The sequence below is a fragment of the Sturnira hondurensis genome, unplaced genomic scaffold (genome assembly GCF_014824575.4).
Source record: "Sturnira hondurensis isolate 20B ecotype Veracruz unplaced genomic scaffold, ASM1482457v3 Scaffold0004136, whole genome shotgun sequence".
Lineage (NCBI taxonomy): Eukaryota > Metazoa > Chordata > Mammalia > Chiroptera > Phyllostomidae > Sturnira > Sturnira hondurensis.
Window position 1 is genome coordinate 20,635,908 of NW_028076767.1, and position 18,647 is coordinate 20,654,554.

Genomic DNA, 18,647 nt, shown 5'->3' on the forward strand with positions numbered 1-18,647 from the left:
TCCATACAACTTAGATCCTGATGGAAGCCGGTAACTTCATCTGTTAAAGAAACTGCTAACTCCTCCGTGTTAGTTTGGGTTCTCCCAGGAGCAGGGAAGACTGTGAGTAGGTGATTTTGAAAGTGAGCTCCTGGAAACACCAGCAGAGCAAGAAGAAACGGGGGCAGGAAAGCGAGGCAGCCCCAGGAAGGTGTGCCGTCGGGCGAGTTACCACCATGGGAACGGGAGCTCGAGGCCGAGGGGCGGCTCTGGCAGTCTGTCCACACAGAGCACAAGCTTCTGCATCACTTCAGCCGAGGGACGGAGAACCGGAGAGATCACCCACAAATTCCCATCAGTACTCCCTGACTGGGGATTGCTCCAGGGCTAGCATTAAGTCCTGCTCTCTTCCTCCAGTGGAAGGAAGAGAACAGGATCCAGACATGAGAAAAAGCTGATAAGCAAAGAAACACGGATGATGGTGGTCAGAAGCCAAGCCAGTGTGCACAAAAATGGTAAGGGCTGAGAGGACATGGGCAAGGCACCCACAGGGTCCATGCGGGTTCCAGGGCTCAAGAAAAAACTGCCTGTGTCAGACTTAATAACAGAGTGACTATAGGTCTCCAGACGGGCATCTTCTTAAGGGATTTTCAAGGATTCCTCACAAGGGTTTCACTTTCAAGCTTAGAATTAGACTTTGCATAAAATGTGCCTCCATCTGAATCACTTTCAGTTAATAGTCTTTCTAAGTCAATGACTCAGCAAAGGAGGTACTAATACATCATCATTGCTACTGAAGCAACCAAGGATCAGAGAGGTTGAGTAACTTACTCAGGGTCACAGTTTCGATGTAGCAAGGCCTCAGCTCAAACCATGCTCTGACTAAATCGAATGCTATTTCCTGCACAGCTTTGGTCATATTACTGTTTTACTAGATTATCCAGTTTAGGAGTGAAACTGACCTTAGAAATCAACTGGCCCAAGTGTGTTAAGTTTCCACGAGTTAACAGGTATTAGAGAGGAAAGGGAAGCTCTGGGGTCAAGTAAGTCTGGGAAATGTTGAGTTAAGCAAAGTTGAATAAATTTATTTTCCATAGGATTTAACACCCTTCGCCTGCTCATGTTTATTATGACTTCCCCCCACTCCTCCCCAAAACAGATATTATATATAGTATTCCCCCAACTTAATTGACTGGGAATCAATTTTCATGGAATAACCATTCATCATCTCCCAGAAGTAGTGTTCTAAGAAAAACCGTTTTACCAGCAAAAACAGACAGTGAAAATGAGGGCAGGTGGGCTGATGATCTAAGGTCACCCGATGAGTTAGGGGCACGAAGCATATGACCCATGCCCCAGCCATCAGAGAAGTTCAAGAAGTCAAAGCTTAACACAGTCCCTTTTCCCTACCAAAGGATGCTCTCCTCTCATGCTCTCTGTACCTCTATGCCAAAACATGAAGTGGACACTTGGCCTATTTTTGGTGTCATGAGCCTAAGTCCTGGACCATTCCTGAGGTCACCCTCAATTGCCTTTGGCTGCACTGCAACTTGTCACTTAGAGCCCTGAGCCTCATAAGTAGGGGCCCAGGTGGCCAACTTGACTCTGACGGGAAGGGTGCAGCCAACCTACCAGCCCAATATCTGACCGGCTCTCCCAGAGACGCATCAGGGCCACTCGGGCCACGTCTTCGAACACAGGGTCACCAGTGAGGCTGCTCAGGGTGGCGAATTCCACAATGAAGGTCCCAATCCCTGCCGTACAGGTGACGGGCGTCTCTCCCGGGTTCACACCATGAAGCAGGTTCACCGTTCCATATGGCATCCCAGTGGGGGTCTGAAAGGCTGAACAATCACAAAATTATGACCCCAGACAGGAGCAGGGAGCTAGGGATGGCTGGATACAGGCCCAAAGCCTGCTGCCTTGGCCAGGCTTCCTCTTAATCTCCTGGGCAATCTACTAGAGACTCAGCCAGAGAAGGACAGATGTCACTGGAGGGCTCTCAGGGGCCACGGAAGCCAGCTGCTGTCAACGCTGCTCCACAGGACCCTGGGGCTCTCGCCCACGATGTGGAGGAAAGCAGAGGGCTGCTCTCCAGGCTGTCACGTGCCACACATGCTCCCTGCGGATACCGCAGCTCCACTCCTCCCTATTGTACACTTTGCCTTCAGAGGCCAGGCAGCGACTTAGCGCGACGCAGGCAGGGTTTAGACCATGGGGAGTGACGGGGCTTGTGGCACCCTGAAGAGCAAGCCCCCCTAGAAGCCATTTGCATGCTTTTTAATTTTCTTCTTTCAGTTTTATTGAGATATAATTGACATACAGCATAGTGACTTGACTTGCATATATTGTGAAAGGATTACCGCTATCAATTTTGTTAACCTCCATCATCTCATACAGATACAAAAAGTTTTTTTTCCTTGTTGAGAACTTTTATGATCTACTCTTTTAGCAACTTATAAACACATGATACCACAGTGTTAACTGTTGTCACGTTGTATGTTATATCCCCAATTCTTATTTACCTGGTAACTTAAAGTTTGTGTCTTCTGATTCCTCTCATATACTTTTTTTTTAATTCTAAACTTTTAAAAAAGATTTTATTTATTCATTTTTAGAGAGAGGTGAAGAGGAGGAGAATGAGAGGGAGAGGATTATCAATGTGTGGCTGCCTCTCCAGCGCCCTGTACCAGGGACCTGGACTGCAACCCAGGCACGTGTCCTAACTGCGAATCGAACTGGCGACCCTTTGGCTTCCAGCCTGCGCTCAATCCACTGAGACACACCAGCCAGGGCTCATAGACTTTTTGAAACACCATTTTGACCAAGTGAAACATATCTGCAGACCTACACACAGGAGCCAGTTTGAGATCCCATCTTTATTTTTTATTTTATTTTATTTTATTATTTTTTTATCTTTAGAGGGGAAGGAGAGAGGGAGAGAAACATCAATGTATGGTTGCCTTTTGTGCGCCCCCTGCTGGGAGTTGGCCTGCAGGGAACTGGACTACAACCCAGGCATGTGCCCTGACTGGGAATCGAACCGCGATCCTCTGGTTTATAGGCCCGCGCTCAATCCACTGAGCTATACCAGCCAGGGCCCATCTTTAAATAAAGAGCTTAGGGACCAAATTATTATTTTTTAAAAAATGGACATCAACCACTAAACCGCTGAGGCAGTCCAACCTCAGGTCATAGGTAGGAAAAGTTATGCTTGCAAGGAAGTGACTCAAAGGTCACAGAGAGAAAGCCACACGGAGCAGGGATGAGAATGCCTTCCGTGCACTCACTCCCTCTCCCTCTCCCCACAAGCCCAGTGCTCTGCCCACCCCTCCCAGGTACCTTCTGATTCAAGGCAAGGACTGAGACAGGCAGAGATTTCCTCTCCAGGCCAAAAGGTCAAACTACCCAGAGCAGCCTGTGCGTCACCAAACTGTGAACCAAGTCATCAAAACCTCCAAGAGCTAAAGGTTCTGCAACTTGGCTGTAGACGAGAAATTTGCTGTCTGGCAGGCATGAGTGGCCAGCAAGGATAATGAGAGTCACAACCCAGAAGGGCTCAAAGGAGTATTTCCGAAAAGCCAGGCAGTGTTAAAGAGAGAGGAAATGAAAAAATTCTATTTCTTGACCTAAATGGTAGATACTCTGGTACTGGCTCCAATACGCACTTTTCAATACGGACATTTCTCAGGACAAAAGTTTCTTAAATGGCATAAAAAAGAAGGGAGCAACCAGGCAGAGCTTCCTCTGGGGATGAATCGCACTGGACACGATGTCTGTAAGGAGACACTCAGGCTGTGAGCCATGAGTGAGACCTGAGCCCAGCTCGCTCACTCTGCTCAGTTCTGCCCCGACAATGACAGGCAAGTACTGTGTGAAAGGAAGAAGTGAGGCGGCCAAGAGGCTAGTGGGAAGCACAGCATGATGTGTTTGGGTGTGAACAGCCCTCAGCCTCCACCACACCCTGAAGAGAACACAGTGTCCAGCTGATGCTGTTAAGGCCAGCTGCTGCCACACCAGACAAACAGACTGAGGCTTGGCCGGCAACCCTGCACACAGCTTAGCTAAAAACAAGTGCCTCTCATTGCAATGACATTTGAGGTTCTCCAGGCACTTTCTCCTTTCTGACCCTGTTTCATGCCTCCCCCGAATCAAATGTCACTAAGCAATGAATGGGTTAACAATGAGATTAAGGAAGAAATCAAAAGATACCTTAAAATAAATGAAAATGAGAAGACAACAACTCAAAATCTATAGGACACAGCAAAAGCAGTCTCAAGGGGAAATTTAGAGTATTGCAGGCCTATCTCAACAAACAAGAGAGACTCCTGGTCAAGATGGAGGCGTAGGTAGACATGCTTTTCCACCTTGCACAACCATAAGAAGGATTATTATGGATTTCAAAATGAAAAACACCCAGAACTGCCAGAAAACTGAACTGTACGGAAGTCTAACAAACGAGCATTTAAAGAAGAGATATTCATCCAGACAGGCAGGTATGAGGGGTGGAGATGGGGAGCCAGGGCATTGAGGATGTGATGTGCCGGCAGCAAGCCAGCAGTGGTGAGGTGGCAGTGGCAGCCAGTGGAATGGACAGTCCCACATTCCCGTGTGGCAGATAAAAATCAGGGGGACACCTTGTAAGCAAATGATCCCAGGCCCAGTCCAGACCACGCAGCCCAGGGTTCCAGCACCAGGAAAAATAAAGCCTCATAACTTCTGGCTGGAAAAACCAGTGGGGGCTGGGGAGGCAGAACAAACTGCCGGTTTTCTCAGGAGAGTCCTGAACATATGCAAACCCACCCACTCTGGGAACCACAACCAGGGCGGCAGCTGAAAAGGCACCCGTCACATATGGGAAGTGGGCGAGTTGAGTGGAAATGAGGTGAGTGCCAGGCGAGCCCCCAGAAGTCAGCCGGCAGCAGCACTGTCCCCTCTCCAACCCTTCCCCCACCCTCACGGAACCACACGTGGTAAAGCAGGCTGCCTGTCCTGGCAAATACCCAAGTCTCCGCCCCACACAACTTAACAGGTGCACTAAGACAGGATGTCAAAGCAGCTCAGACACAGACACAGGGAGGCTGCCAAACGGTGAGACAAAAGAAATGTGGCCCAAATGAAGGAAGAGAACAGAACCCCAGAAAAAGAACTAGGTGATGTGGGGATAGCCAATCTATCAGATGCAGAGTTCAAAATACTGGTGATCAGAACGCTCAGAGATCTCAATGAATACAGGAAAAGCATAATGAAAGAAATGAAGACTACACTATGTGAAATAAAGAAAAATCCACAGGAGACCAACAGTGAAGGGAGGGAAGCTGGGATTCAAATCAATGATTTGGAACATAAGGAAGATACAAACATTCAACCAGAACAAAAGGGAGAAACAAGAATTCAAAAAAATGAGGAGACTTTAAGACTCTGGGATGTCTCCAAAAGGGCAAGTCATAGGGGAGTCGGAAGGAGAAGAGGAAGAGCAAGAAATGGAAAACTTATTTGAAAAAACAATGAAAGAAAGCTTCCCTAATTTGGCAAAGGAAATAGACATACAAGTCCAGGAGCACAGAGCCCAAAACAAGTTGGACCCAAAGAGGACCACACCAAGACACGTCATAATTAAAATGCCAAAGGTTAAAAATAGAGAATCTTGAAAGCAGCAAGAGAAAGGCAAAGAGTTACCTACAAAGGAGTTCCCGTAAGACTATCAGCTGATTTCTCAAAAGAAACTTTGCAGGCAAGAAGGTACTGGCAAGAAGTATTCAAAGTCACAAAATGCAAGGACCTACATCCAAGATTGCTCTATCCAACAAGGCTTTCATTTAGAATGGAAGGCAGATAAAGTGCTTCCCAGACAAGGTCAAGTTAAAGGAGTTCATCATTACCCAGCCCTTATTATATGAAATGTTAAAGGGACCTAAGAAAAAGAAGATCAAAACTATGAACGTTAAAATGACAACAAACTCACAACTATCAACAACTGAATCTAAAAAACAAAAACAAAAACTAAGCAAACAACTAGAACAGGAACAGAACCATAGATATGGAGATCATTTGGAGGGTTATCAGCTGGGAGGGGTAAGGAAGAGTATGGGGCAAAATATGTAGGGATTTAGAAGCATAACTAGGTAGGTACAAAATAGACAGGGGAAGATGAGAAACAGGATAGAAAATGGAGAAGCCAAAAAACTTACACGCGTGACCCATGGACATGAACTAAGGCGAGGGGTCACTGAAGGGAACATGGGTACCAGGCAGAGGGGAAAAAAAGGCAGAAAAGTTAGGGCAACTGTAATAGCATAATCAATAAAATATACCTTAAAAAAAAGAAGTACAAATAGGTAGTTACAGAATAGCCATGGGGATACAAAGTACAGTAGAGGAAAGGGAACAGCCAAAGAATTTACATGCATGACCCATGGACATAACAAATGTACGGGAACTGCCTGAGGGAGTGGGGGGTGCCCAGTAGCGGGGGACAAAAGGAGAAAAGTCAGGACAACTGTAACTGCATAATCAATAAAGTATAATTAAAAATATATTCTAAAACTAAAACAAAATTGAAACTTGGTTCGGTTACTGGAAAGTAACTGAAATATGTTTGATTCACACACAGAACTGGGGTATGTGAATTTAGTTTTTCAACTGCACATTTTATAAAATCTAAATAAACATTCAAAGGAAATAAAACACAAAATAAATAAATAAATAAATAAATAAACAGTCACTATTTCTGACGAAAACCTAACGTCCAAATCAGGATGTGCTGTAAATGTAACTTACATATCACAATTTAAAGGCCCAGTATGAAAAAAAAATTCCATTCATAATTTTTATACTGATTAAATGTTAAAATAATAACATTTTGAAATATGTTGGACTGAATAAATTTATGATTAAAATTTAACAAAAAGAAACAAGAAAAACCTCAAATAAATAATCTAACTTTACACTTAAAGGAACTCGAAAAAGAAAAACAAAGCCCAAAGTGAGTTGAAGAAAGGTAGTAAATGAAATACAGTGAATAAAACAATACAGAAAAATCAATGAAACCAAGAGCTGGGTCTTTGAAAAGAAAACAAGATTGGTGGACCTTTAATGAGACTCATCAAGAAAAATGAAAGAGGACCCAAATACATAAAATCAGAAGTCAAAGAAGCAAAGTAACAACTGACACCAAAGAAACACAAAGGATTGTAAGAAAATATTATGAACAACTATATGCCAATAAATTGGACAATTTGGACAAAATGGATAAATACCTAGAAACATGCAATCTTTCAAAACTGAATCAGGAAGAATCAGAAATATGAATAGAACAGGGGTGTTCCTTTTACCAATATAGTAGTAGAAGTCCTAGCCATAGCAATCAGACAAGAAGAAGAAATAAAAGGCATCCAAATTGGAAAGGAAAAAGTATTATTTACAGATGACATGATACTGTACATAGAGGACCATAAAGATCCCACCAAAACCACTAGAACTGATAAATGACTTCAGTAAAGCAACAGGATACAAAATAAATATCCAGAAATCACTTGCATTTTTATACACTACTAATGAACTATCAGAAAACAAAACTAAGAAAACAGTCTCATTTACAATTGCACCAAAAGAAAAAAACCCTAGGAATAAATTTAATTAAGGATGTAAAAGACCTGTACTCAGAAAATTATAAGACATAGAACAAAGAAACTGAAGAAGGTACAAATAAGTGGAGGCATATAATTTGTTCATGGATAAGAAGAATTTAACATCATTAAAATGTTCATGCTACCCAAAGTGATCATAGATTCAAGGCAATTCCCATCAAGATACCAATGGTGTATTTCACAGAACTAGAACAAATATTCCAAAAATTTATATGATACCACCAAAGACCCTGAATAGCCACAGCAATCTCAAGAAAGAATAAAGTTAGAGGAATCATGCTACCTGATATCAAACTATATACTACAAGCCACAGTAACCAAATAGCATGATACTAGCATAAAAACAGACATATAGATCAATGGAACAGAATATAGGGCCCAGAAATTAACCCACTCCTTTATGGTCTATTAATATTTGACCAAAAAGGCAAGAACATACAATGGGATAGAAATAGTCTATTCAATAAATGGTGGTGGGAAAGTGGACAGATATGTGCAGAAAAATGAAACTAGACAACTTTCTTATACCATACACAAGAATAAACTCAAAATGGATTAAAGACTTCAATGTTAGGCTCAAAACCATAAAAGTTCTAGAAGAAAACATAGGCAGTAACATCTTAGACATTTCTCATAGAATTATTTTTTTCTGATATATCTCTTTGGGCAAGGGAAACAAAGGAAAGAAAAACAAACAAATGACACTATATCTAAAAACGTTCTGCACAGCTAAAAAAAAAAAATTAACAAAATGAAAAGACATCCCATTGAATGGGAGGGCATATTTGCCAATGACACATCCGATAAGGGTTCAATGTCCAATATTGCCATCCTCATCTGCAGCAAGGGAAGCAGGACCTACTGGACTTCATCTCCCTCCATCTCAGTGTGGATCTTACCTGGGAGGAGTTTTCGGGCTGCCTCCTCGGCCAGCCTCAGGAGTGGTCCAGAGCAGGGCCATCCAGCCTCCACTTCCACCCCAGCCTTCTTTGACAGCAGGTGAGCAGACAGAAGTCCTCCTACCACTACAGATGGAACGAAAAGCAAGTGTCAGAATCCCGAGGACCAGTGTTTCCCTTGTGCAAACTGAAACTAGACACTCTCACTGGGGGCTCACTGGGAAGGAGCTAGAGCCATCTAGTGAGAGAAGAATCCCTTAATTCCCCATATTCAAATAGTGTTAACGTTACAAAGTTGTGTTCTCTTGGTGGGCCACAAAAACAATGGCTATCTTTTTTTTTTTTTAAGTTCCTACTGTCTACCAAACACTAAGTACCGTCGTCTCCCGTTTAGATGAAGATACTGAGGTTCAGAGAAGTAAAGGGACTTGCCCTGGGTAATCTAGTAGGTGGTAGGGCCAGGTCTATCTGCCCCCACTTGGCCCCTCCACCTCCCAATCCCCTACCAAGACCTGGAGTAGGGAGAAGGGTGGGCAAAATAGTTTTTACCTTCACCTTATCAATTTATCTACGTCAATTTGTTACATAATATTTAGGACTTATAAACAAAGGTTCTGTCTCTAGAAGTATGGCTAAATAGATACCCTCAATGGCCCCTCACTGACCAAAACTGCTAACCTTAAGCTTCAGTTTGTCCCCTCCTCTGGGAGAGTGAAAATAAGAAACAAAAGACAAGAACTATCCAAAGTGGGGAGTGTTATAAAAGATCCCCCATAATGATGGCATATGAAAGAATTACATACTGTGTAAGAACCAATTAAAAATAAGCCTTACACACCTCCCATAGTGTACAGTAAGGAAAACACTTCATGCCTCAAATCTTGATGCCAAATAAAGATTTAATGCCTCAAATCTCCCCTATGAATTAGTAACTACAATCTTACCTTTAACTGGAACATAATCAACAAAAGAAAAAAGCAAACAAAATATAATCAGAGTCATTGAAATTAAGAACAATCTAACAGCCCTGGCTGGTATAGCTCAGGGGATTGAGCACAGGCCTGCGAACCACACAATCGCAGTTCAATTCCCAGTCAGGGCACATGCCTGGGTTGCAGGCCAGTTCCCAGTGGGGGACCCATGAGAGGCAACCATACATTGATATTTCTCTCCCTCTCTCCTTTCCTTCACCTATAAAGATAAATAATTTTTTTTTAAAAAAGAACAATTTAACAATAACCAGAGGGGAGGGGGGAGGGGACATGGTAAGGGTGTTTAGGAACTACTTTATTATAAAGGGAAGGGTGGAAGCAAGGGAGGGAGGTGGGTTTGTCTGGGGTGGGGGGGAATGGTGGGGGGAAAATACAGACAACTGTAACTGAAGGATAATCTTTAAAAATAATTAGTGACTATATTTGGTACTAAGTTTTCTAGACTACCAACTAGGTAGTCTAGAAAACTTCAAAACTTTAGCATAAAGTGGCTTTTGGAAGACAGTACCTCCAGCCACGTGGCACAAGTGAAGAAAAACTGTACCAGGAAGAACCCACTGTCAACCCAGGCCTCAAAGAACCCCACAGATGGGGTCTAGGGAATGAGCAGACATTTAAAAATATATAAATCATAAAACATATAAAGAAACAAAGCATTATGAGAGTAAGAGCCAGCAGAAATGACAGGAGAACAAGACTTAACAACACTTCAGATACTGGAGTTTTCAGACACAGAATACAAAATCATTATGTGTAATACAGAGGGGGGCAAAAGTAGGTTTACAGTTGTGAGTACACAAAACAGTTTATTTTTGTATTATTAGCTATTAATTATTGTATTATTTTCCATACAAATAACTGTAAACCTACTTTTGCCATGCTCTTTATATTTAAAGAAATAAATGAAAGGTTGGAATGCATGAGCAAGTAGCTACAAATTATAAAAATGACCAGGCCTACTTATAAAAGAACTAAGTAGAATTTCTGACACTTAAAAATTACATAGATAAGCTTAACAGCAGATAGGATATATCTGAAGAATTAGTACACTTGAAGGCAGAACTGACAAAAATTATCTGAAATGCAACAAAGAAATAAGATGACTTTTAACAAACACAGAAGGGACTTGGAGAAAAAAGATATAACATGTATCCGGTTGGAGTTCTAAAAAGAAAAGAGGGAGGGAATGGGGGAAAGGCAACACTTGAGAAAATAGTTACAAACTTTCTAAAACTAGTGAATGACACCAATTCTCAGATCCAGGAATCCAAAGCGAGATAATAAAAAGAAACATTTATACATCTCACAGTAAAACTGCAGAACACCAAGAGAAAAGAGATCTCACTGCGGTAAGAGTCCGTGTGAGAACGACTGCTAAAGCTCAGTGATGAGCGCATCTGGTTCGTTATACTATTTCCTCCACTTTTACGTGTGTTTGAAAACTCCCATAATAAAAAACTGTTTAAAAGAGGGGGCTGCCAAGGCAAATAAAACTGATTATCTACAAAGACATAAATTAGATTGGCAGATTGCTTAACAATGACAATGAAACCAGAAGACAATAGAAGAATGTCTTCAATGTGTTAACAGAAAATAACTATCAACCTGAAACCATACGCCCTATAAAAATATGACCCCCAAAAGCAAAACAAAGGCAGTGAGATAGACGTTTTTATGCAAATGAAAGCTGAGAAAGTTTCCCAAGAGCACACCTGTGTGAAAGGACGTTCTGAGAGAAGTACTTCAGATAGAAGGAAAGGGGTCACAGAGGTAAGGTCTCAGATCGTACAGAAAAGATGGCCAGAAAGTGCTAAATAAATACATAAATCTAAACTTCACCTGTATGGAACAACAGCAATGAATGGAGGGCTCCAAACAAAGAATTTCCACAGCCTACAGGTCAGGACACCCTCAGAGCCAGGTTTTGGACTGTTCAGAAGAATGAAGATCTTCACTAACTTTACATTTGTTATATTTGCTTTTTTAACTGTCATTTTTTATTTTTTATTTATTTTTTTAAATAAAGATTTTATTTATTTATCTTTAGAGGGGAAGGAAGGAGAGAAGGAGAGAAGTATCAATGTATGGTTGCCTCTCGTGAGTCCCCTGCTGGGAACTGGCCTGCAACCCAGGCATGTGCCCTGACTAGGAATTGAACCACGATTGTGTGGTTCACAGGCCTGCACTCAATCCACTGAGCTACGCCAGCCAGGGCTGTTATATTTGTTAAATGTTCTAGGAAAACTATTTAAAAACCTAGATATTGTGCCTAATATCTAAATTAGTAAAAGGGAAATAAAATGGGGGGGGGGGGATCAATCTAAAGAAGGCACAAAAAGAAGAGAGAAAAATAGCAGAGACAATGAGGCAAATAGCACAAAAAAGAATCACAGAAATGAATGTAAATAAGTCAGTAATTATTGTAAATGTAAATGGATTAAATGCTTCAGTTAAGAGATTGTCAGAATAGATAAACAAAATATGCAACTGACAAAAGACACAGTGAATCACAAAAATACAGAAAGATTGAAAGTAAAAGGGTAGGAAAACATACATGGGGCAAAAGCCAACCAAAAGCAAGCTGGTACAATTGCATTGATAACCGAGACAAAGGTATACGAACAACCGTATTTCCGGATGACAGTCTGGGCTCAGAAGTTGTGAGATACAGCAAGGAGCATGGCCTCAAACTGGGGTCTGATCCCTGAATCAGGGTGGTACACCACACCGTCCCTCTGCAGCAACATCTTTTAAAAGATGTTATTTATCGCATTTCTGTAATGTAAGTTTTATTGCAAAAAAAAAACAACACAAATAAAGATGAGCAAAATAGGGGCGCGAACTTAACTCTGCCATCTGGAGGTGAAGCTGGTGAACCACTGGTGGTCCACAGGCTCACTGAACATAAGGGCTGGGCCAGCTTTGTTAAGAGCCTTTGGAAACCTGCTAAAACTATAGACTCTAGGGCCCAACCCAGAGATCACAGTTCATTGGTTTAAAGAAGAGCCAAGACAGGTGAACTTTTTAAAAGGTCCCAAGTGGTTCTGATGGATCCCCAGGTTTGGGAGCTTAGTACTTGAGGCTTCTTGCACTGTATAATACAGTAGTCATCAACCACGTCACTACTGAAATTTAAATTCATTAAAATTAAATGATATTACAGTCTCAGTTCTTCAGCTGCAGTAGACACATTTCAAATATTCAATAGCCACATGTGGCCGCACCAGACAACATATCTATAAACTGTTTCCATCATCGCAGGAAGTTCTAATGGGTAGTGCTTGCTACACGATAAACTCCCAGGTGAGCATCGCCTGTTTCTTATTAACGGCTGTGTGCCTAGCACCAAAATATATGTAAAATACGCGAGTGATTTTGGCACGTTGCTTTCCAGTCTTTTCCATCCCTTGCTCACGTCTGAAACCAGCGAGGGATCCTGAGACCTTCCCTCCCTACCCTCCAGGAGGGAAGAAGAGCTGACAGTCACTGGTTTGGGCTCAGCGCCTTGGCAGGGTCAGCCCTTAAGATTCGATTTACCACCTCCTGGTTTTTACAGAGACAAAAACTCCATGCTCTCTTTTCCAAAGGCCACAGAAGGCAACCCTTACCTCGGATGTTGGTTTCAAACACAGAGGCATTCACATCAATATCGAAGTCCAAGTTGTCCTGGAGCACTTCAACTACTCTTTGGAATTCTGAGACATTCCCCAAAATCTGGGAAGGAAGAGGCACATGACAGTGAGGCTGTCTCAGGCTTGAAGGCATTGAAAAGGCTGGGTTAAATACCACACTGGTGTGGCCCTCACTTATTCAACTTAAGACCTGCAGTTTCTGTTCTAGGACTGGTGACAGGTGAAGAAAACAATGAGAGCTAAAATTCATAAAGACCTAAGATCAAGAGACTGGTTAGGAAAATTCTTAGGTACCAATTCAACAGTACTCATTTAAGCAATACAAACCTGTATAAAAACAATACAGACTGTATACCACATTAAGGAATTCTCAGTGTGCAATTTGCAATAATTATGTTGTTTTTAACCTCTTTACATTCATCCTTGTGGAAAATACTACAGATCTGTTGGCCCAACACGGATTCCCAATCTTCTCTACCCCTGTAGCCTCCCGTCACACAGGCTAGAAGCCTGCTTTGCTGCTGGAGGTGATTGTGTTACCCAGTCCGTTCTGAGCCTTGAGAAGTCCACTGGGGGCACTTCTAGGAAAGCTTCTACTTTCCTAGCAAAAAGGAACAGATACAGCCAGTGTGGCTTTTACTATTCTTGTCTTTCTGCCTTGAAAACACACTAGATTTCTGGAGCTGTGGCAGCCACATTAGACCACGAGGTACAAAGCATGAGAATGAAAGTCAATACACTAATGGCAGAATGGAAAGGTACAAAGAGCCTGGGTCTCTGATGGCACAGTTGACCCAATATTAGAGGTTACCTCCAAACTATTTATTACATGAGAAAAAGTAAACCCTCTTTGTTTAAACCATCACCCAATGCAATCCTGACACCTTTTATTCTGATAAGAGCACCTCAATTTCCCCTTGAGGAATCACACTTCTTCCAAAGTTACTCGTCTAGTTCGGGAAAGGCTGCCTCAATCCCCTCAGCTGCATGAATAGGCACCTGACCTGAACCAGGGTACTTCCTGTATCTTGGCCAAGTGATTGGTTCAAGGATAAACATGTGACCCAAAATAAATCAGTGAGACTTAGTTCCTGAAATTAAGGCAAAAGGACCTGTTCTTTCCCCACACACGTTACTAAATGAGTGCAATGAATGTAAGTCTGGACATACTGTTGGCTACCCTGCCGACACAGAGAGCCCGAGAACAAAGCCAATGAAGAAGGCAGAGATAAGAGATGGAGAAATAGGTTCCTGAGGACATTGTTTTCATGTCTACATCCAGCTGGGTCTGAGGCCAGCCATTACCTGGACTTTTCAGTTATTTGACTCAGTAAATTTCTTTCTTGTCTAACCAGTTCAAATTGCATCTCTGTCACTTGCAACCCAAATAATCCTTAATACCTCAGCATTCAAGGCCCTCTATGATTCGAACCAAGCGACCTTTCTGACCATGTCTCTCATGATTCATCTTCATATAGCCTATCTTCATCCACTCAGGAAAACTCTACCCAATTCCCCAACTTCTTGCCTTCAGACGTGCTGTTCCCTCTGCCAGAAACCATTCCCACCTACGTCTTCCTATTTCCAAATCCTACTAATCTTTGGTTGTCTAAATACCACCTTCTCTAGGAAGCCTTTGATTTTTCCAGCTGAAATTAACCTCTTCTTCCTTTAAAAGTCTCCAGTAACTTCAACCACACAATTCTTAGGGGATCCATTTCTTTCCACATTAAGAGACTCTTTGGACAGAAGCCTCACTCATTCCTGCATTCCCCCAGAGTGCTGCACGTGGCTTGTGAAGGAATTACTCAAGAAGTATTTGTTGAATGATCACATGAGTCTTTCTCCACATTGAAGCTAGTGATCTGCTCAAAACAGAAATTTCATCATTTCCTGCCCTCTACTTAAGAGATTTCAGTGACTTTCCATTTTTTCAAATTAAAGATCAAAATCCTTACCATGACAAACATCATCTGGCCCCCGGCTATCCCCGCAGCCCGATCTGCATCTCCCCTTTCCTTCCCCACATCCCATGCATACAGGCCTTCCTTTAATTCACTCCCCTTGCTATACTCTCACTTGCCATAAGGCCTTTGCACATGCTGTTTCCTATGCCTGGAACACTCTTGCCTCCATCACTTTCCTAGTCAACACTTGCTTCTCCTGCAGATACCAACTGAAGTGTCATTACATAGCCTTAGTGAAGTCCTCTGTGACCTCCACAGTCTAGTTCAACTTCTTCCAGTTATACCACCGAAAGACCCATGTTCCTTTCCCACGGTGCACTCACCTCAACTTGTAATTACACATCCTTTGTCTCTCTCACTAAAATCATAAACTGCAGGAAAGCAGGGACTGTGTCTATGGAAACTCACTGCTGTAACTCCAGAGCATCGCACTACGCTTGGCATACAGTTAGCCTTCCATAAATATTTGATGAATGGGCAAGTATATATAAATTAACATTAAGGATAAAAAAGCTAATTTATATCTACAAGATGATCACCATCATGTAAATACTATTAGTACATAAAAAAGAAAACGGCTGACAGAAAACCAGCAATAGTGAAATGGAGGGAAGTGGTTTCATCCTCTCTTGTGGCTTCTTCAAGGCCATTTCATAGCTATATACACTAACATCTCACCTTTCTAAGCATTAGATGTCACAGTGGCTAAGATGGGGTTGTTAGAAGGACTAAACAAAGTAATACATGTAAAGTGCTAAGTACATACATGACACACTAATTATTGCTATATTTTTATCATTGAATTTGCCCACTACAGTGTAAGCCCCTGCAAATAAGGAGGGCATCAAAATCTCTGGATCCCTCACTCTAACTAGAGTTCTACAAGCTATCCCTGTTCTGTGTTCATATCAGGTCTTCTACACACATTTGCTGAATAACTGAACCTGAATAAGTCTGGGGTTCTTTGTGAATTTCCTCTATCTAGCTGAACAATGAGAACCTGATGCTTCAGAATCATGAGATAAAAATAAGAGACCTAGGTGAAGAATTCATTTTTCACCAACAGTCGAGCTGCCAAGAAAAGGAATAGATGAGACACTTACCAGCAAGGTGTCCAGAGCATCAATTAGAGTCAGAGAAAAACTGTAAAAGAATAGAAATCCCAGCTGATCAGTAAGAAAATCAAACCACATATTAAGTCTGCCCCAGATCAGTACCCAACAAACGAATACGGAAGGCACAGCGATACCTCAGCCGATTCCACTGCCAGTCATAACAGAGAAGCCATATTGAAAACTGCCAGGAACCTCTGACCCATTTAATGCACCTGGGATAGTGGACTGATAGAGTTCAACTGTATTCTCTGGCATTCTTCTCTGCCATGGGGAGGCAGTATGAGATTGCATCTAAGAATAAAGGCTTCTCCACATCTAGAGAGTTATCTCACAGTGCACAGAACTATATGCTTAAGAGTGCCCATAGTAGTATTGTTTAGAACAGCAAGAAGCTAGAAATAATCAAATGTACATCAGTTGAAAAGTGATTAAATTGTAGTACATTCAAACAATGCACAGTTATGAAGTAGTCAAAGACTTTTATCGAGTTCCTAAAAAATGACTTCTGTCGGCTAATGTTAAGACACTCAAATTATATTGTTAAGTGAAAAAGACAAGGGACAGAATAGGCAGTGTACTATGTTTCTGTCTGCATTTTTAAGAAGAGACATACAGACAGAAAGCAGATTAGCAGTTGTTTGGGCAAGTGGTGGTGGAGGGATTAATTATAACGGGGCAAAAAGGGACTTTTGGGGTGTTCTATATCTTCTTGACTGTGATATCAGAACATCAGAAATGTTCTGTTGACTGTGATAATGGTTACTGTACACTGAAAATGGGTGTTACTTTATTATATGTAAGTAATGCTTTTAATTTTAAAAGGTGACAACATAATGGTATTAACTGAAACTATGTCTAAGAGCCACAAGGAAGTTAACAGTGGTCCGAGAACTAGGGTGTGGGACATATTTACTTTATTTATTCGATCTGGAACTGCTTGAATTTGCCATTTGCTTCTATTACTTTTTCCAGCTGAAAACAAAAGCAAAAACAAAAACCAGCAGCACAAATTTTGTTGAGTTTCCTTAACTTGTCCAGTCCTTAGCATACAACAAGGATAACAGCTCTTAACTCCTAGGGGTGTTGGGATAATTAAATGAGGTGATACAGGGAAAATGCTTAGCACAGTGTTAATCGACGTCAGCTTCAATTAAATGCAATGATTTCTTCACTCACTCAGCAAGGAACAAGACAGAGAACTCCATCGCTCAGAGATTTTTATTCTGGTGTGAAAAAGACAAACTGGCGGACAAGTGAAAATAATAGTATCAGAGAGGGAGAAGTGCTAAGAAGAAAGAAACAGTGATTTGTGAGAGTGACCTGCCTGACAAGGGTGGGTGGTTAGGGAAGCTGAGGCTGGGGTGACATTTCGGGCTGAGATCTCCAGAAGCGGTCAGTGATGTGAGAATAATGGAGGGGCGGGGACGGGGGGGGGGTGTTGTTAGTGAAATTTTTCAGTTTCACTAACAACTTAGGCTCTGAGATTTGATGTTTGGGAGAGTTATGTCCCCTCCTGGGCTTGTTTCTCCACTTATAAAATGAAGGGGTTGGGTCTTTTGAATTCCCGGAGACTTTCCATCATATTCTACAATTCGGGAGATCTGCCCAAGTCCCCACAGCTGCGCCTGTTACTCTCATGGTTGCAGCCCAAAGGTTCAGTCCACCACTTCGGGATCCAAACATCCAGGAGTCTGGGGGGATCCCAGTGGTGCTGGCCCGAATTCGGGGGCACGCGGCCTCACCCTAACGAGGAACTTTTCTGGACCCGGTAACTGACCCATGAAGCCAGCAGCCCCAGAAGTCCCACCCGCCTAGGAGCGGACTGCCAGACCCCGGCCCGCCCCTCGTTTCTCTGCTCGCACTACCTGCCCCAGGTGTCGTGCCCGTCACAGGTGAGAGGTCGCAGCTCGTCGTAGGGAAATGCATTCTCCAGGTAGCTGTCGTAGGCGTGGTAGAACATGGCCTTGACTCGCTGCCTGGTGCGGGGTACGAGAAATAAGGCAGGGGGGCAGAAAATGAAATCAGGCAGGAGGAAGGACAAGAAATAGGCGGAAAGTGGATATCACCCCCTGGTTCTCCCAGGAACCCAGTGGCGGAGTGCGTGCAAGGGAGGGTAGGGGTCCCGGGGTGAAGGAAAAGGGAAAGGACCGGGTCTGCGCTCGCCACTCCCCAAGTATGTCAGGGCGGGCGGCCAGACCCCTTCACCTGTAGTGGGCGGGGTCGGGCGCGGTGCCTTCGGGGCCCGGCGCACCATGGTGTAGGGGCAGTAGCAGGCACAGGAGGCCGAGCGGCACCAGCAGCCGGAAAGGCATAGAGTTCGTGTCCGTCAGCACTGCCGCGGCTGCAGCAGCCACCGCCAGCCTCTCATCCTGAGAGCCGCTAGGCTCTTCCGGGCCTCCGCGTCACTGCGCCTG

The 18,647-nt window shown here is 42.9% G+C and overlaps 1 protein-coding gene across 2 annotated transcripts in view; it reads right to left on the reverse strand.

The window, feature by feature from the left end:
- The window catches only part of EDEM2 (ER degradation enhancing alpha-mannosidase like protein 2), a 29,773-nt gene extending 11,126 nt beyond the window's left edge, over window positions 1-18,647 (reverse strand). Inside the window, exons 1-6 of one of the 2 annotated variants that reach the window (XM_037043926.1) lie at window positions 18,439-18,647; window positions 18,099-18,209; window positions 16,222-16,261; window positions 13,128-13,233; window positions 8,528-8,653; window positions 1,612-1,823 (exon numbers count right to left, since the gene is read on the reverse strand). In XM_037043926.1, coding sequence (XP_036899821.1) covers window positions 1,612-1,823; window positions 8,528-8,653; window positions 13,128-13,233; window positions 16,222-16,261; window positions 18,099-18,209; window positions 18,439-18,545 — 702 coding nt within the window. In that variant the 5' untranslated portion in view covers window positions 18,546-18,647. The remainder of the gene's footprint in view (window positions 1-1,611; window positions 1,824-8,527; window positions 8,654-13,127; window positions 13,234-16,221; window positions 16,262-18,098; window positions 18,210-18,438) is intronic. The other variant, XM_037043927.1, reaches the window with a different exon arrangement.